Source organism: Arachis hypogaea, chromosome 13 (assembly GCF_003086295.3).
Source record: "Arachis hypogaea cultivar Tifrunner chromosome 13, arahy.Tifrunner.gnm2.J5K5, whole genome shotgun sequence".
In the NCBI taxonomy this organism is placed as follows: Eukaryota; Viridiplantae; Streptophyta; class Magnoliopsida; order Fabales; family Fabaceae; genus Arachis; species Arachis hypogaea.
Window position 1 is genome coordinate 30,327,902 of NC_092048.1, and position 18,219 is coordinate 30,346,120.

The 18,219-nt window shown below is 32.5% G+C and overlaps 1 protein-coding gene across 2 annotated transcripts; it reads left to right on the forward strand.

Annotated features, from left to right (window-relative positions):
• The first annotated feature begins 916 nt into the window (after window positions 1–916).
• Window positions 917–11,366, forward strand: LOC112737905 (protein SEEDLING PLASTID DEVELOPMENT 1). 2 transcript variants are annotated; one of them, XM_072211563.1, is made up of 9 exons: window positions 917–1,575; window positions 3,445–3,659; window positions 6,179–6,329; window positions 7,307–7,498; window positions 8,099–8,261; window positions 8,337–8,563; window positions 9,387–9,566; window positions 9,685–9,807; window positions 10,221–11,366. In XM_072211563.1, the coding sequence occupies exons 1-9, from the start codon at window positions 1,177–1,179 to the stop codon at window positions 10,227–10,229; spliced, it is 1,659 nt and encodes a 552-aa protein (XP_072067664.1). In that variant the 5' UTR covers window positions 917–1,176; the 3' UTR covers window positions 10,230–11,366. The 2 variants fall into 2 exon arrangements, with proteins under 2 accessions (XP_072067664.1, XP_025643841.1); XM_025788056.3 differs by having other exon boundaries at window positions 10,851–11,366.
• The last annotated feature ends 6,853 nt before the right edge of the window (window positions 11,367–18,219 follow it).

An 18,219-nucleotide genomic window follows, 5' to 3' on the forward strand; every position in this document is an offset into this window, starting at 1 on the left:
CAATGCTTTTTAATTAGAATATATATTTCTCTTTTAAATTACAATTGTTTATTTTCTATTACTCAACTCTCAAATTTCTCGGAAAACTCCTGATTAATAACTTAGCACCCTTTCTAGCAACTCGTTGGGAGACGACTTGGGACTCATACTCTCAGTATTTTTATTCTAAACTTTTGTGACAACCTTTCTAAATTGATGAGGCAGATTTTTGCTGGTTAAGAGCTATACTCGTAATGCTGTTCTTATATTATAATCTCTTAATTGGTCTAATCTCCGTCGTCAAGGAGCTTATAGAGAAGTTAAAAAAAAATAACTTCTCTCATAATACAACTACTTTTTATCAGATTTCTATAAAATAAACACTTTTAAAATTAAAAATCCAAATACAAAATAACTTATTTATAAGTTACTTTTAATATAGTTATTTATTATATAAATTATTTTTTTAAAAAGAGCTTAATTAGACTGTTTAGTCAAACTGAGCCTAAACACTTTGTTTGGATGTAAAATGAAAAATGGATGGAAAGAAAATGAGAGGAAAGAAAATAGAAAGAAAAATGAAGAGAAAATGAAAGAAAAGAAAGTAAAAAAGAATTTTCTTTTTGTTTGGATGGAAAGAAAAATAAGAAGAGAGAAAATCATACCTAAATGAAATTATATTAATACCATTTATAAATTATAATATACTAATGTTATAATGACAAATTTGTAATTTTACCTATTTTTTCACTCCAATCTAAATTTTCTTCTCAATTTTAAAAAAAAAATTAACATGAACCCCACATATACTGTTATATTTTTCATTTATTTTTTTTCATCCAAACAATAAAAATTAATTTTTCCATCTATTTTCTTTTCCTTTATTTTTTTTTTCCTCCAAATTCTTCTAAACCAAACAAAGTGAAAATGATAATCCATGAATTTAAGGAACCAATAATTTACAATTTACTCCGTTTCCTTCTCTTCAACATTCATCTCCAATTCATTTCCATTCGAAACGGATATTCTGATAGATTCCGTTTCATTTCCGTTGGCTTTCTTCCCTCTTAACATCCAACCATCCTTCACCAGTTTCTCTTTCCCTTCTCTTCAACGTTCATCTCCCGCTTCCAAAAGGAAAAAAAAAAAATACTGACTTTCTGAAAACCAAGTTCGCTGTTCTTCCCGCCAAAGCAGATGCTCCTTCAGCTTAATCTTCTTCATCTTCCTTACTACCACCAACCTTCCCTTCCGAACTCGATAATCCTTAAACTCCTCACTCCACCAATTTCTTCTCTTCCTCAATCCTTCCCTCGAACCGGTTCCGGTCGGCGAGCGAGTCTTTCGGCTTGCCACAGTTTGGGTTCACCGGTTTTCTCGTTGCCGGAGGATGAGTTGGACGTGGAGCTGGGTCGGCTTCTGGCGCTGTTGCCGGAGGAGATGCGGCGGCGGGTCAGTGATCACCCGGAGCTGCACCAGCTGATGGAGGTGGTCATGGATTTGGGTCGGAAACCACTGGCTAGGTTTCCGTCCGGTGATTTCGTGATTTCGGAGTTTCCAATAACGGTTCAGGATATCGAGCACGCTACGGCACAGGTACGGTGCCCTCTTCCCACCCAACCCTCGTCTGTTTGAGATATTTCCGTTGGCTACGATTCTTTGTGCTTCTTTTAGTTTTGGGAGAGTGTTAGATACAGTTGGTTAGTTATAGAAATTATTAGTTAATAAAACTTATGAGTTTCACTGTAATTAGTTAGTTGGTTAGAGTTTGTTGTTGAATTAGATTTAGTGTTAGGAATCTGTCAAAGACTGCACTGCACTCTGTGGCATGTGCCTGATATGTATATATATATATATATATATATATATATATAGGGCAGCCTGAAGCTTAGTCCCTTAGTGAAAATTCATTTCCCGTATTAGTCTTATAAGTTTTTTGTTCGGAGATTATGTAGGGTGGAACTATATACGGAAGAAAGACTTAAGTTGAATGGATAAGATTAGGTGCAAAGTGCAAACTATAGAAGTAAGTGATGAAAATTAATTTATTTTTGAATTATAGAAAAATGGAAAATGAACAAATCTATGTTCGGTTCCTTTTGGGTTTCAGTGTTATTCGTTAGATGTGGATCAAATTAATCTGAAGGCATGTAATTATAAACTTTCAGTTTAGAAGAAAAAGGAAAGGAAAAGAAACAAATTTCATATGTATAATTTACTAAGTTTATATTTACTGTTATTTCTATGGATAGTTTCAGGCATATTTGATGTTAATTGCTAATGAAATCAATTAAGTGAAGTTATAGCATTGAAGGAAAAAAAATTGGATACAGCCTATTAAAGGCACACCAATTGGCTTCCAAATTCCGACGTAGGAAATTCATTTGGTTTGGTTCGAATTATTTAAAATTTTCTCTCAGTCTAAACCTTGAACACCCATAGATAATTTTGTAGGGGATTTAGATTCTCTAATTTTTCTTTAAATCTTGATCATAACCTAATCTATTAGAAAGAAAAATCCTGATCATGTCATATATCATATTTTGAAAGAAAAACACACAAATCACTTGTCTGTAGGTAATTCTTGGTCCCTTTACTGAAAAAATCATGTTTATAATCCGAACATGTCCATTGATGCTTTCATGTTGTTAAGCAAAAGAGGATTTGAATCCTTGTTCTGGACACTTCACATGAAGTGAGTGTGCTGTCATTGACGTTTTGCTGAAGCACGTATGAGCAATTAGCTAACAACAGGGAATCCTATTAGGTGCCACCAGTGCCTAGTTGTAGTTGGGTGTGTGGGAATATGATTAAAAAGTCCCACCTTCTAGAAGTTTTAATAACTCTCAATGCAACATAAAAGAACAATCCGGTCTTTTTTTGTCAGGTGGGTTGACATCATACCATTAATAATTGTGCTATATCATAAATTATGTGCATTTATAAAATTAAAATCTATGTTCTTTTCAATGGTTTCATCTGAGTTCTTTCTAGTTCTCACTCTTCCTCTACTTATTTTGGCTACCCTCCATCTGAAGTATTCTACTTAATTGGGCTTTTGTAGGTCTTCCTTTACTTATCCAATTCCACATCGTTATTTATCAAAAATTGATCTTATTCTCTTATTGGTTATTTTCTGTTCAACATGCAATTGTAAACATTATTTACAATTTAATAGTTTAATACATAATTTTCTTATCAATTTGAGTCATAACAACTCTAAATCTATCCAGGAGGAGAAGAATGTTATATAGGTTGCTTAGAAGCAAGGAAATTGGAAGTGTGAAACAATTTTCTTTTTCATTTGCCTATTTGGTTGAGAAGAATGTTGTCTAAGTTGCTTCGAAGTATGGAAGTATGAAAGTTTGAAAATAATTTTCTTTTTTATTTGGGCTAGGACCATAACTTCTAATTGATCTTGGAAAGCTGTAACTGTAACTGCCAATTCACATAACTATAATGCAGGTTGGTGATTTTGCTATTGATAATCGAGCTGGAATCAGTAGGACTTTACACCGGATTAGTGCTATCAGAAACCGTAAGGGGGCAATCATTGGCCTAACTTGTCGAGTTGGCAGGGCAATTTCTGGGAGTGCTAAATTGTTGCAAGATTTGGTTCAAGATGGGGCTTCTTTGTTGCTTATTGGGCCTCCTGGAGTAGGAAAAACTACAATTATTAGGTGAGTGATTCCTTTATTTTATGGTAAAAGTATATGAATGGAAGTGATGTCCCTGAAGTGTGCTATTTTGATGCTTCCTTCCACTTCTTGCTGGATGTGTGAATATTCTAGATGCTAATTTGGGGATGGCAATGGGGCAGCACGGGCAGATATTTGATTACCTATACGGCTATACCTACCTTGAACACCCACACATCGCCCTACTCCCTGCCCCATTCTGTTCCATACCCAAACCGGCGAGTATAAACCTGTTTCACTCTGCCCGGAACAAGACCCCTAGATAGATTTACAAACATCTATAACATGATGATTAAAAAATTGAAGAATTAATCAATAAAGTTCCCAATATGATTAAGTTCTTAAAAAGCATAATTAAGCACAAATATAATCCAAATTGTTCACAACACATAGAATAAAGATAGTCTCACAACAGATCAAAATAGCTTTAAAATATCAATATAATCTTAAGAGGTAAATACTAAATCGATACTCAAAAAGATTCCGACGCTAAAATACTGAAAATAGTATTTGACTTTTGTTATTGACAAAATGGTCCCTGAAATATTTTAAAATTTGATAAGCCTGTCCCCGAGTTTGCCGGAGATGTTCTCCGAGCACCATGCTGACATAGCCATTGTGTTTTAATGACCTAGCAAAAACCCCCAACCTTGATCCTTCCCCTCCCCAAGCAAAAACCCCCAACCGTGATTTCCAAGCTTCTGTTTCCAAACCCTAGAGCATCAATGGCGGATCTCACAGGAAGGTGGCGGATCTCACAGGAAGGTAACAATGTCGGTCATTACGGGAACGAGGTTCGTGGCGAAGGTGGCGGAGGAAGGAGGGAAGGAAGAAGCGAGAACCGCCATGCTGTGCGGCGTTGAGACCTTAATCTTGCGGTCGAGGCTGTCGGCGTCGAGGTGGTCGTCGTCATTGTCCACGGTCGTGGTGAGGTACTCGTAACCATAGCATTTCGTGATTTATTGTTAAATCCACTTTGATTCTCTATGAACTAACAATTTTGGACCATTACCATGGTTAAAGCAAAGCTAGGCATAGGCAGTTTTAAATCTAGACGCAGCTGGCTGTCTCTGCACCCCTACCTCCTTTATCACTGACCAGTCATTTAGGGGCCTTAGCTGGTGATCTGGGCTGTTTCCCTCTCGACGATGAAGCTTATCCCCCGACGGCAATGGCGATGACGGAGGTGGCGGGCAGGAAGGGGAGGATGTGGGTGGAGAGCCAGGAGTGTGCAGCGGAGATGTCGGAGCTGATGTTGCGATGCGAGAGTTCTCGAGGGAGACAATGAGGTCAATGGCGGTGTTGGGGAAAGCTTGGAGGATTTCAGTGTCATAGATCTTAACCTTGTTGATGAGTGTTGACTGAAGAAGCTTTGCTACTTTCTTTGGTGATGGAAGGTTGTTACCCAGCGTGAATAGTTAATGCCCACTCCCGAAACTGAAACTGGAACCATGAGCAGTGTCAAAAGCAGCAACACGGTGGGGAGGGGGAGGGGGAAGGGGGAGTGCGTTGGGGAGGGGAAGGATTAGGGTTGGGGTTTTTGCCAGGTTATTAAAACACGGTGGCCACATCAGCATCGTGCTCACTGGAGATGTGCTCCGTCGAGCTCGGGAGCACACTTGTCAAATTTTAAAATATTCCAGGAACTATTTTGTCAATAACAAAAAACAGGTACTATTTTGTCAACGACAAAATATTTCGGATACCGATTTGGTATTTACCTCTAATGCTAAACTAAAGGAAGCTTAAATTCATCACAACACAAGAAAATTCACCAACTTTGTTAATCCTTTTCAGACATTCATTCATGGGTATTTAGTTGGAGCAATCTTTGTCTTTGAACACCTTCAAAAGTATCTGTAATTATTCATAAAGTACATAAATTAGAATCTAAAATAATCAACGTCTCCAAAAAAATGCTTTTAAAATTATGCAAAATGAAGTAATGGATCTTCAATATATATATATATATATATATATATATATATGAGAAGATGGCCATTACCCATACTCACCTCATACTCAAATAGGAACAAGTGGGTTTTATCCAAACTCGCCTAAAAAATCCAGTCAACTGTTGAATAACTGACCCGAATAGAGTGGGTTGGGTCAGGTCAAGTCCGCGCGAATTGCCTTCCCTTGCTGGAAATGATACATTTCGAAGTACACACGTTACTATAGTATATAAAGATACGCTGGTTTTAGTTTTTCATAACTAATTTGGAAGTAGAAAATCATGCGCCTGACTTTTGCAATTTGCTGTTTTCCATTCCTTTGTGATCGTGATATCTTTTCATCTAACAAAAATAAGTACATGAAATTTTTGTTTATGCTAATGCTTTAATTATGTACTTATGGACTTCATAGAATAAGGGCATTGTCGGCAATGTATACTTGGCTAATGTTTCTCTGATGATACATTTTTTATATTGTTTTTCTATTGGTGTGCCTTACTTCCTGATTCAAGTTGGAAATATTTGTATTTTATTCTATATACACAGGGAAATAGCTCGGATGTTAGCAAATGATTATAAGAAGCGTGTGATGATAGTTGACACCTCCAATGAGATTGGTGGTGATGGGGATATACCACATGCTGGAATAGGCAGTGCTCGACGTATGCAAGTCCCCAACGCTGATATGCAACATAAGGTAATGGCTGTGCTAAAGGTTAACCTGTTGCTTATTTTGTGGATAGTTTGTGTAACTGTATTATCTCTCTATTTTCAATGATTCAGTGGTGACTGAGAATGAATACCTTGGGGAGGGATTGCAGGTTATTCTGACCAGATAGTTAGGCTTTTCAAATTATTATCGAATGATTTAATGAGATTAGATTGTCATTTTAAATATAACTACCTATACATTTCCACTCCAGATTCTCTTGTTTCATACTTATACAATGATATTTGATTTATTATGGAAATCAGCTGAAAATTTGATCTGGTAGGTTCAGATTTTACTTGGGTAAAATTTTAATTCTGTTGCATTTGAGCGTATACCAGTTTTATGAATTAAAAAAGGCATCCCGGTGCAAAGCATCCGGCTTGCGCAGAGTTCGGCAAACGGCTGCATCCAAAGGACATAATGTAGGTAGTGCAACTTGATGGGTGGCTGATTCCATAGCTTGAACCTAACTTGAGGTCATACATAAATAACTGGATTGTTGTTCCAAGCTTTCCTTCACCAATTTTACTCATTGTGATTTAATATTTACCTTTCGTCGAGTAATAGTTGGGATAGATACAACTCTAGAAGTAAATTTTCCATCATTAAACTATGAACCAATTACCAAAATTTTCATTTTAGGCTACCACTCCTAAACATAAACCTCATTGTTTCTCAAGATTTATTTAAAGGTTAATTTATTCCATATTACCTTTCTCTTGACTCACATTTTACATCAATTATCAAAACACACTAGATATATTTCCAGACCATGTAATGTGTAAGAGATATTCTTTTTCTTTTTTTCTTTTTTTTTTCCGCCGGGGGGGGGGGGGGTAGTAACAATAAAACAGAATAGTTGATGAAAGTCGTCATTCTCTTGGTGGTGTTTCTGATTCTCTATCCCTTGAATTTTTTTATCTTCCTCTCACCCGATTTTTGGTGCCTATTGTATTGTTCAGGTATTAATAGAAGCAGTTGAAAACCACATGCCACAAGTGATTGTAATAGATGAAATTGGTACAAAACTTGAAGCAATGGCTGCTAGTACTATCGCACAGCGTGGAATCCAGCTTGTTGCCACTGCTCATGGAGTCACAATTGAGAACCTAATAATGAATCCTTCATTAGAGATGCTAGTCGGAGGAGTACAGGTGAGGTATAATGCAACAACTACATCTAAAGAAAAATGACAAGTTGATTGTCATAACATTTGATATAGATTTAGTTTTTGAAATTGTGTGTGATCTAAGGTGACCATGCTCTTAAGGTGACACCCTCTTGAGTTCTTGTAGCTTTGAACAACATGGGAACATGTTCGGATCCAAAAATGGAACTTTGAATGTGAAACTAGGGTTAGTGTATTTTATATCTTTATAGGATGAGTAAATAGCCATTTTGGCACTTGAAAGATTCAGATTTTGACAAAACGGACCTCCACCATTTGTTTTTGACAAAATCTGCTCCATTTGACAAAATTACCTTATTGTTAACCCATCACTCTGCACGATTAGGCTATTTTTTCAAATGGAACAGATATTTGGAGGTTCACTCTGCACGATTAGCCAATTATTTGCTTTGTTGTCCTAAGAGCATGGGCTTTTGAGAGGAAATGGTCTGTGACTTGAAGTGTAGCCAAACAATCATGATGTTATATTTTTCTTCATCCTCCATGTCCTATTTACATGAGCAACTAAACCTACGGGCATACATTTATTCTTTTTGGTTACATCAGCTCTACTATCATTTTCTAGAGTGTGACACTGGGGGATGAAGAGGCCAGTCGCAGGGGTGTCCAGAAGACTGTGTTAGAGAGGAAAGGGCCATCAACATTTAGTTCTGGAGTGGAAATTATCTCCAAGACACAGCTGAGGATTCATCGTAGCCTTGAAGCAACTGTTGATGCTATTCTTTCTGGTAATTTTTCTTCATGGCAAAGTAATTGGTTGTGGATTGATTTATGACTCCATGCTATTTGTCTTGTTGGTATAGGTCGTCTTCCAAATGTTGAAGTGCGCAAAATGAAATCTCAAGAACAAGAGAATTCACCCAAGGGACCTGTTATTAACAGTTCTCCTAATGGCAACGTTATGTATGAAGATGCAGTAGAGCAGGCTGATGACCAAAATGATCAAAATGTATCTCCTTCTCAGTTGCCTAATGATGTGGTAGAGGATTCATGGGAACACAAAGTGCCACTTCGCCTGTTTTGTTATGGGGTAAGGCATCATTTTCCAACAGCTTTTACAATTCATGATATCAGATTTTTTTTTTTTTTTAATCTGTATAATTACATTGAGTTTGAAGTAGATGACAAGGATATTTGCACATATGAGATGCAACAAATTTGGTGGTTCAGTGTTTGCATCAGAAGAAACAAACTAAAATTTTCATTTCTCTGAACTTATTAAATATCTTCCCATGGTCAAATCTCCTAGTTAAGCCCTGCCTTGATGATTATCCAATGAACTTATTCATAATAACATGTTCTCTGCTATTGCGAGTAGTGATTATTTTTTTTTGACTATTGAGGAAAGAGATATGAAAGGAAACAGTGTCTTCCCATTCCATCTGAAAAGTAGATAGTTCTAAAATTATACATAACATATATTTACCATTATAATAACTTTTTCCTCCTCGTTAAAAGAGAGATCAATAGATAACAAGAAAAGGAAAGGTATTAGACTATTGAATGACGGAGGGATCCTACCTCTTAGAGAAATGAATAGATCACAAGAGTGACGATATTGAAAGACATAAAACTAGAAAAAGATATCTAACTGTTATCTACAACATTCTACCATTTAGGATTTGAATATGTGAAATATCTAACAAAATATCAGAAAGATAAACAAGAAACCCAATGAGGGAGATTGCATTCTTCTGTTTGATTGATGTAAAGAAACCAATGAAAACCAAAGCAATGAACAATGCATTTCTTTTTCATTTATGTTTTGTTATGTCCTATTTACGATGCATTTTTTTTTTCATTTTATGTTTTGTTATGTCCTATTTAACTTACAGAATGATCATTAATTATAGATTTTAGAGGCCACTGTTATGCAAGGGGTCAAACAGTTGAAAATGAATGATGCAGCCCTTCAATTGACTGATAATATTAGTGAGGCACATGCCTTACTTGCCTTGCAAGCAAAGCTTAAAAAGAATCCAAGGATCCAAGCTGCTGCTAAATCTCATGATATTCCTATATATGTAACAAAGGTAACAATTACCTAAAATTGCTATGTTATTATAAAATTGCTATATATGTAACAAAGGTAACAATTACCTAAAATTGCTATGTTAAATTTTTGCTTAACATTGTTTTCCCACTTTGTAGACAAGTTCATTGGAGCAAGTAACAAAAGCCATACAGGCATTAGTAGATGATCATGAAAATGGTTTAAAGGATTCTGTATCAATGGATAAGATTAAACTATCGGAGAAGATTGATGCTTTGGAGGTAAATATTGTAGTTTGATATAGTTCTCATTTCCAATACAACCCCCCCCCCCCCCCCTTCTCTTCCTTTTTTTTTCTCCTCATGCTGTAGGAAACAAGTAGCTTGACTCGGTTGATTGTCAAGTCGGATTTTATAATTATGGGCACTCCTCATTCTATATCACATACATATGAATATACAGTTTATTCTTGGGTTACCATCATGACTTCCCACAGCCCATAGATGGGTTCCTCTGTATCTACAAGTCAAATCACTTAAACAAGATAATCCATAACTTTTAAGGGTGTACATTACATGAAGGACAATTGCAATTTTCATTTCATTCTTTCCATTTGAGATTATGTCATAAATAATTCGTCTCTTAGGTGATAAGTAGGGTGTACACAGTTGGGTCATTGGTGTGTATGGTGCAGGTGGTATAGCGTATCATGGGGCTATTTTGGTGGATACTGTATTGAGAGGTCGTTCTGGTGCTGTTGGTGTCATGGTGGTTGCCGGTAGGTGGAAGGCTGGTCATGGCTTTTGGTGTTTGTTGATGAAGGAGCAACTGACAGTGAGGGCGGGCATGCTATGCAGGCAGGAGCACATGTGAAAAATATGAATAAAGTGAATGCTCAAAATTGTCAGTGACATTGTAGCAATAAAATTATCTTGGCATAAGTAGAGTAGGACTTTTATGGCTCTAGAGAAATACTAATAATTTACTGGTTTATGGTATAATAAATATTTTAGCCATGGGTGATGCAACTGAATGCCGGGTTGCAATACATGTGATAAGTATAGAAAATTGCCTAACGAGGCAATGATAGATGGAGCAGGATCACTGTAACTGGAGTGAAACTGATGGAAAATGTCGCATTGGGAACAATCAACTGAAACGGATTCCCATGGTAGCAATGACAACAAAATGCTGCTTATATGTGGCACACATTGAAAAATACCATTGCCCATTGATATCACATGATCTTTTACAACTGAAATTCGTTATATTTCAGTCAAATGGACTTGCAAATATCTGACACAATATCTTTTTCACCTTTCAGGAGGCAAGAATGGCTATCGAACATACTGTAATTCCTAAGGGAGAACCTGTGGATCTACTTCCAAGGACATCTCACATACTGTCACTTCAGCTGGACCTCATTCGTAAATACCAACTAGAAGCAAGGAGAATCGCTGGAGAGTCAGATGTACATTTGCGCATCCTTCCATCCCATTATATGACAGATGAAGAAGCAAAAACTGATGAAATATCTGAGTTTGATGATTTTGCTTCCAATGGCAGCGCCAATGGCTCACCATACAGCTTGGACAGATTGCCCCTTCTGCCTGAGTAAGTAGTATATGGGTTTGGTTAGTTGTATATATTGTATTCAATTATTCATACATACTTGAAAGATAAGAAATAATTTGAATACTGTGTTATTCACTTATTCTGAACTGTACGGGACCTCTACAATTTCTATACTAATTTGTAAATTATACATGTAAAATCATGTTTACAATAAATGGAGAAATACAGGAAATCCAGTATGATAATCTCACTTATTAACAGCCAATGAATCTGGTTTGGTTGTGTTGGTTGGTTGACATGGTGGCAAGAAAAGGTGCCAAGTCTTGGTGAAGTAAAAATATAGTTGGGAATTGAGAAGGAAAAATGGAGGGACGGCGGGCAGAGGTTCAGGAAAATCAGTGAAAGCTAGGGGGACGGAGAGGATGTGATTATGCTTCCAGATCGGAAACTCATGCCAGTTTGAATGAGAAGAGTAATCTGAATTATTGAATAACTTGTGTGTTACTCTAAACTGGACAGGATGTCTACAACTTAATACACACTAGGATTAGGCAGGAGACTAAGATAGCTATATATACTTTCATGAAGTATATAAATTAATTTAAGATTTAATAACTATAAAAATAAAAAATTTATTCATAAATTACATCATATATAAAATTGTGAAAATATAGAATTGAAATATGTTCATTTGACTTAATGTAATCATTTTTATCTTTGTTTTCTTAGTCATTTTTATTTGTGTTTTTTTTTTGTCTTTCTATTACATTTAAATGTTATAGTGCAAGAATGAAACTATTAGATAAAACGCTTATATTAGATAAAATGAAAATATGAATATAATGCTTTAATAGCTGAAAATTAAGTACTATTTAATTTTCTAATTTTATTTTGAGTAAAATGACAATCAGACTCTTGAAGATTTTGATTTTAGACTAATTAATTTCTGAAAAAAAAAATACTAATTTAGTCATCCATGATTGTAAAGATTTCGATTTTAGATTAATTAATTTCTGAGAAAAAAATACCAATTTAGTCATCCACGTTTGTAAATGGTGGACACGTGATGTTTTTCTATCAATTCATTACGTAAAATTTAACGGTGATAGTTATATGTATAGTTAATTACTGTGATGTGTCTATTTATAAAAAGTTGTCATGTAGATAACTTTTGGAGTAAAAATTTACCTATTTTAGTAAGATTCATAATAGAGAGCTGATAAAAATTATATAAAAATTCAAAAGATAAATGATTTACTGTACAAAATTACATCATTTCTATGCTTGTGTGGCAGTAACGAGACACATACCATTGTAGATAATGAAATACATAGGCAATTTCATTTTGTTTTACACTATCCGTTGACAGAAGGACATACATGTCTCCCGTTTGCTATCGTGAAGGACTTAATTGGTACTTTTTTAGGACTAATTAGTCCGAAGTCGAAATACTCTATCTAATTCTCACTTTACTCTTTTATTTTTATGAATCATGACACCCTATATTTTCAACAATATTATTATAACTAAGTGATATTTAAACCAAAAATGTGAATTGTTAAAAGGAAAAAAGAAGTGATATATAATTGACAAAGATAACATATAACTAATAAATATAATTAGGCAAAGAATGAAAAAAATAAAAAAAATAATTATAAAAACATTATACATTATATTCTAGTGTTTTAAGGAGTTCATCATCCAATACATATGCTTAACAAACTTAAAATAAATAAATAACTATAGTCATCAACCAGATTTTTCTTATAGCTTTTCAAAATATTCATAAAAATAGAGAAGAGTGAAAGACATGTGATTATTTGAGAGAAGATAAAAAGGTGAAAAGTTAATGTTAATTTAAATAGTAAACATAAAAAAGAGTAAATATTTTAGAGATGATAAATTATATTTTATTATTAATTTATACCTATTAAAGAGAAATAATGTTAATATTAAAGACATAAAATAACTTATCTAAACATAAAACATAAAAAAAAAATGAAAAAGTAAGGCCAAGTGTTAATTTCTTTCAAAAGAAGAATGAGAAGAAATTGACTTTATATAACTGAATGAAAACAAATTTTATAATTCAATTATATCTATTAAAACAAAATAACATTAAGACTGAATATATAAAATAATTTAAAGAGAAATAATTAATTAAAAAAATATAAAAATAGAAAAAAAATTCTGGACATATAATATAAAGATAAAAGATTATGAATAAATGAAAATACGATAAAGATAACATAATATAATATAATATAATATAGGAAGTTATGCTATTTAAAAAAAATTATGTAACAAAATATAAAAATGTCAAATATTTAGAGATGATTTTAAAATTATTATAATTTCCCTTTTAATATATTCTAAATAGATAAATAGATGTTACAATAATTCTCAGATAATTATTTGATACTAATTTTTTAAAGTACATGTACCAAAACCTATCACGCTTTTTATTTTTAATATGGCGGAAAGTGTGGGGTGATACAGCGTTATGGAGAATAGGGGTGCTTTCCCTACATGTGGTGTCAGGGGGCTGAAATCGGACCGAGAGATTTAGAGCAAGAAACTCGGACGGTCCGATTAGAGGGGATCTACAAAAAAATATTTTTTTAATAAAACTCAGAGGGTTCGTTTTGATTTTAAAAAAAAAAATCTAAAAACAGAGGGTCGTTTTCATTTTAAGGAAAAATTAAAAAAACAAAAATTGTAAACAGAAGGTCCGTTTTCAGTTTAAGAAAAAAAACAAAAAATATAAACGGAGGGTCCGATTTGATTTTAAGAAAAAAAAAATAATCGGACGATCCGATTTATGGTCAGCAAATTTTTTAACAAAGAACTCGGACGGTCCGATTTCTCCCTGTCCCACACTTGTATCTAACACCTGTATACACCATAACCAAGCACAACTCACACATTCCTGCAATATAGAAAAAATTAGCCAACATATCACCAATAAAATAAAGATAAATTGGCGTGATATGAATCATATCTTTGTACTTCCCATCAAACCGTGAATGGATTATCATTTCTTGATTGTGCATTAGTTTTTAAAGTTGTTTAGTACAGTAAATAGACTGTTGGTGGTCAACGCATCTTCTAACAGTAGTTTGAAAGAGAACATGCATTGTAGTTGTTGACTTGTTGGTGTACCGTCAAGCTTCTCCTTGATAAAAAGATTGGTCAATTTTTGTCCCATTATGTTGGGACAAAATTATGAGGTCTGCTAATCCTTAACTATCAGGTAAAGAGTAACACTCCACTCCACAATGAATATATACTAGTTTATTTAATAACAATAAAACTTTTTTTATTGTGCAACTTAAGCTATCTAGATTCTTGGAAGTTAATTACATTTTAATTCAGGGAAAAACTTTACGTATACCTTTTAACACTAATATTTATTTATTGAACTTCTTATTTTAATACTGCTTAATTTATTTTTCAATTGTACTATCGTTGTTCTAATCTATGACAAAAAATAATCTTTTAACTTTTCTTAAGCCTCGTATAAATAGATACATACTATTATTCGAAGAATAAAAGATTTGGTCATTAAAATAAGAAATCAAAACTTGAGCAACGCATGGTGTCTCTTTCGAGCAGTAAATTCTGGTGTTATTTGCCCCAATTCATCAAATCTCAGTGAAATTTTCTCTCATGCGATGTGATAAAGCAAATTGCGACATTCAATCGTTGATTCTGTTTTATTAAACTACTCTTCTATCTTAATCCATGACAATAATAAAGAAGTCTCGTGACTCACAAATTCAGCCCAATATAATACATAAATTTAGTTACAATTTTAGTCTTTAATATCTTATCTTTACTTTTATCTTTCATAGGTAATGTTCTATATATATATATATATATATATATATATATTTAATTTTACCTTCATAATTTATAATTCAATTCAATACAATTCAATCAATCAATAATCAATAAAAAAATTTATCTTTTCTTTTCTTTTTCTATTCTTTTACAATTTTATCATGGTATCAGAGCCATTTTTCTTATTCAACATTCTCTTACCTTGATTCTCTTTCATGCGTGCCTTTCGAAGAGAGTGGTGCAGTTTCAACGCTTTGGATAACCTCTCGAGTACCGCACGGTCCTTTTTGCAGTAAAGCCTCTTATTTGCCTTAATTGCTGTCCGGTTCACTTTGCAGTACTCCGGATCCTACAGGGACACTATGACGTCAATGCTTGTAAGGCGAAATGGATTCGGAGCCATAGCTTCTATTGTTTTCAAATCCAGGTTCAACAACTCCTTCAAAGTTTTCTTGTTTCTCATCTTGGCAACCATGATGACATTAAAAACAGTTTTCAAAAAGAGGTTAGACTTTTTTTTTTCTAAAGATAAGATAAGATAAGAAGATAACATAAAGATAAGATAAGATAATAAAGACTAAAATTGTAACTGAATTTATGTTTGGACTGAATTTGTGGGTCACGAGATTTCTTTGTTGTTGTCATGGGTTAAGGTGGAAGAGTAGTTTAATATGTTTAATCTTTCCACTATAAGAAATTATGTCAAATTTCATAGAAATGAAAGAAGTAAAATTTAGAGTTGTGTTTGATTGATTCACTGAGCTTTCAGCTCATGGATTGTTCTCTGCCATTAAATCGAATAGAAAAAGCTCTGATACCAAAAAAGATATCAGGCTCTGATACCAACTCTTCATATGGGGATGTATTTGATCCCACAACACGAGATCATGTTAGCTCACCAGTTCCCTCACTTGTTGTACGGTTGTTTTGTTTTTGATGTGATTATATATTTAAGAGGTAGCCATCATGGCAATCACTGATAATGGCCTAGTCGCCATTACTAAATCTGCATTTCACCAAGAGATTTTTCAATTTCAGGAACATTTTATTTAACAGATGAAGGAATAAAAAAAATAGAATTCATACAAAAAAAATTGATATAGTAAAAAATCTAAATAGCAAAAGAAGATGCAGTATACCTAATGACGAGTAGATGAATTTCAGCAACAGAAAAAATATAGCAAAAATAGAATTTTAGAAGAATTTTAAGAGAGAAATAGAATTCATACACAGAAAAATTGAAATAGTATAAAATCAAAATAGCAAAAGAAGATGCAGTATTCCTAATGACGAAAGATAGCAACAGTAGAAAATAGCAACATAGATAAAAGGTTAAATTACACAGTTGGTTCCTATACTTTCAGTGAAATTACAAATTGGTCTCTACACTTTAAAAGTTTGTAATTGGATCCCTAAAGAGAATTAAAATTTGTAATTTAGTCCCCGTCGTTCAAAAAGTTTTGATTTAACAGAATATTCTCAGCATATGCTGAGAATATTCTGTTAAAATAGAGAATATGCTGAGAATATTCTATTAAATCAAACACTTTTTGAATAACGGAGACTAAATTATAAATTTTAATTCTTTTTAGGGACTCAATTACAAACTTTTAAAGTGTAGGGACCAATTTACAATTTTACTGAAAGTATAGAGACCAACTGTATAATTTAACCTAGATAAAATAGCACAAAAGCAGAATTTTAAAAGAATTTTCTATGATTTGGAGAGAAAAAGAAATGAGAAAAGAGAAAATTATATATAATAAAAAAGATTACATTAATATCTTTATGTCTTTTATTTTTTTAATTGATTAAAGGGTAAATTAATAATTTTATATTTATTTACACATTTTTTTTATTTTTATTTCAATTCAATAAAATTATTTATATAAAATTATTTACACATTTTTTATTCATTTTATATATGTTATTATTATCTTAATTTTTTTAAAGAAAATAATTTCATAACAATGTATAATATCGATAAATAATAATTGAATGTATAAATACAAATATTTTTATTATAGAATAAGTAATGTTATTGTTTAATGTCTTCCTCTTAACTAAAGACTAAACCCAGAATTAATGAGACAAAATAATACCATTAAAATTTATAAAAAAAATAAAATTTAACTAAATAATTTAAGTAATAATATAAATAGTATGACAAATTATAATTTTTTAAAATATATAAAATTTATAATACTAATTTATGTATTATAGAAATTATACTCTTATAAAAAGATTACACATATAAAAAATTTTATTATTTTTTTATTTTTATTCACTTTTAAAAAAAAAAATTGGCATGACATATCCTAAAACTAAGGCTGATTCACTAAAATAAAATAAAATAAAAAATTGTTAACTATTAAATCAATATAATGCTCGAAAAAATATGCTAGATTCAATTTAAAGAACTCGACATATCTTATATAATGTTTTATTTTAATTCATTTTTCATGAAACATGGTATGAAAGCTATTTTTAGATATCCTACAAAATATCATATCAAAAATTGATCTTTACCGTCATTTTTTAGAATATGTATTTAATAGATAGTTATTTTTAATTTATTACATATTTAAATCTTTCAAAGACTTAATTTATTTGTCTTTCGTATCTTTTGAGATTATATTTGTTATCGATGTAAACTTTCGAATACCAATTTGGTAGTTTATCCTAATATTCTTGTGTAAACACCAAAAATCTAAGTACTTCATAAAATATTTCTGTAAACTAATCAATAATGATCTCTAATCTTGAGAAGGCTAGGAAAATATATCTAAAAATCTTAGGAGGGTGGAGTATCCAACTTGACTCTTATTTAAAAATGTCTTTATAATATTTAAAATTGTTAAGTTAATGGATTATCCAATTTGAGTTACAACTTTGTTTTAATAAATCTTGCAGAAAGAATATCTAAGAATTTTAGGCAGATAAGGAAGAGTTCATCTAATTTAACTCGACGAACTAAAAAGATTTGAGGAAATAATATCTAATGTTTTTAGTTTGGTGAGATATCCAACTTAAATCTTGTTTAAAAAGGTCAAGAGAATATTTAAAATTGTTAGGTTGGTTTCAATCCAATTTAGGTCAAAGCTTAACTTGAGTAGACTTGTGAAAATAATATCTAAAATTTTTAGATTAAGTTATAGGTCAATCTGAATTAAAACTTTATCTTAAAAAAATGTTTAATGTAAAAAACATCTATTTGTAGATTTTTTATGAGTAGATCTCTCAAATTTTCTCAAAGACTGGATGTAAGTGTTTTG

Coding starts and splice junctions, on each gene's coding strand:
- LOC112737905 (XM_025788056.3), top strand. CDS start 1,177: ATGCTCCTTCAGCTTAATCTTCTTCATCTTCCTTACTACCACCAACCT. Junction 1,576..3,444: donor TCGAGCACGCTACGGCACAG/GTACGGTGCCCT, acceptor ACTATAATGCAG/GTTGGTGATTTTGCTATTGA. Junction 9,808..10,850: donor AGAAGATTGATGCTTTGGAG/GTAAATATTGTA, acceptor TTCACCTTTCAG/GAGGCAAGAATGGCTATCGA.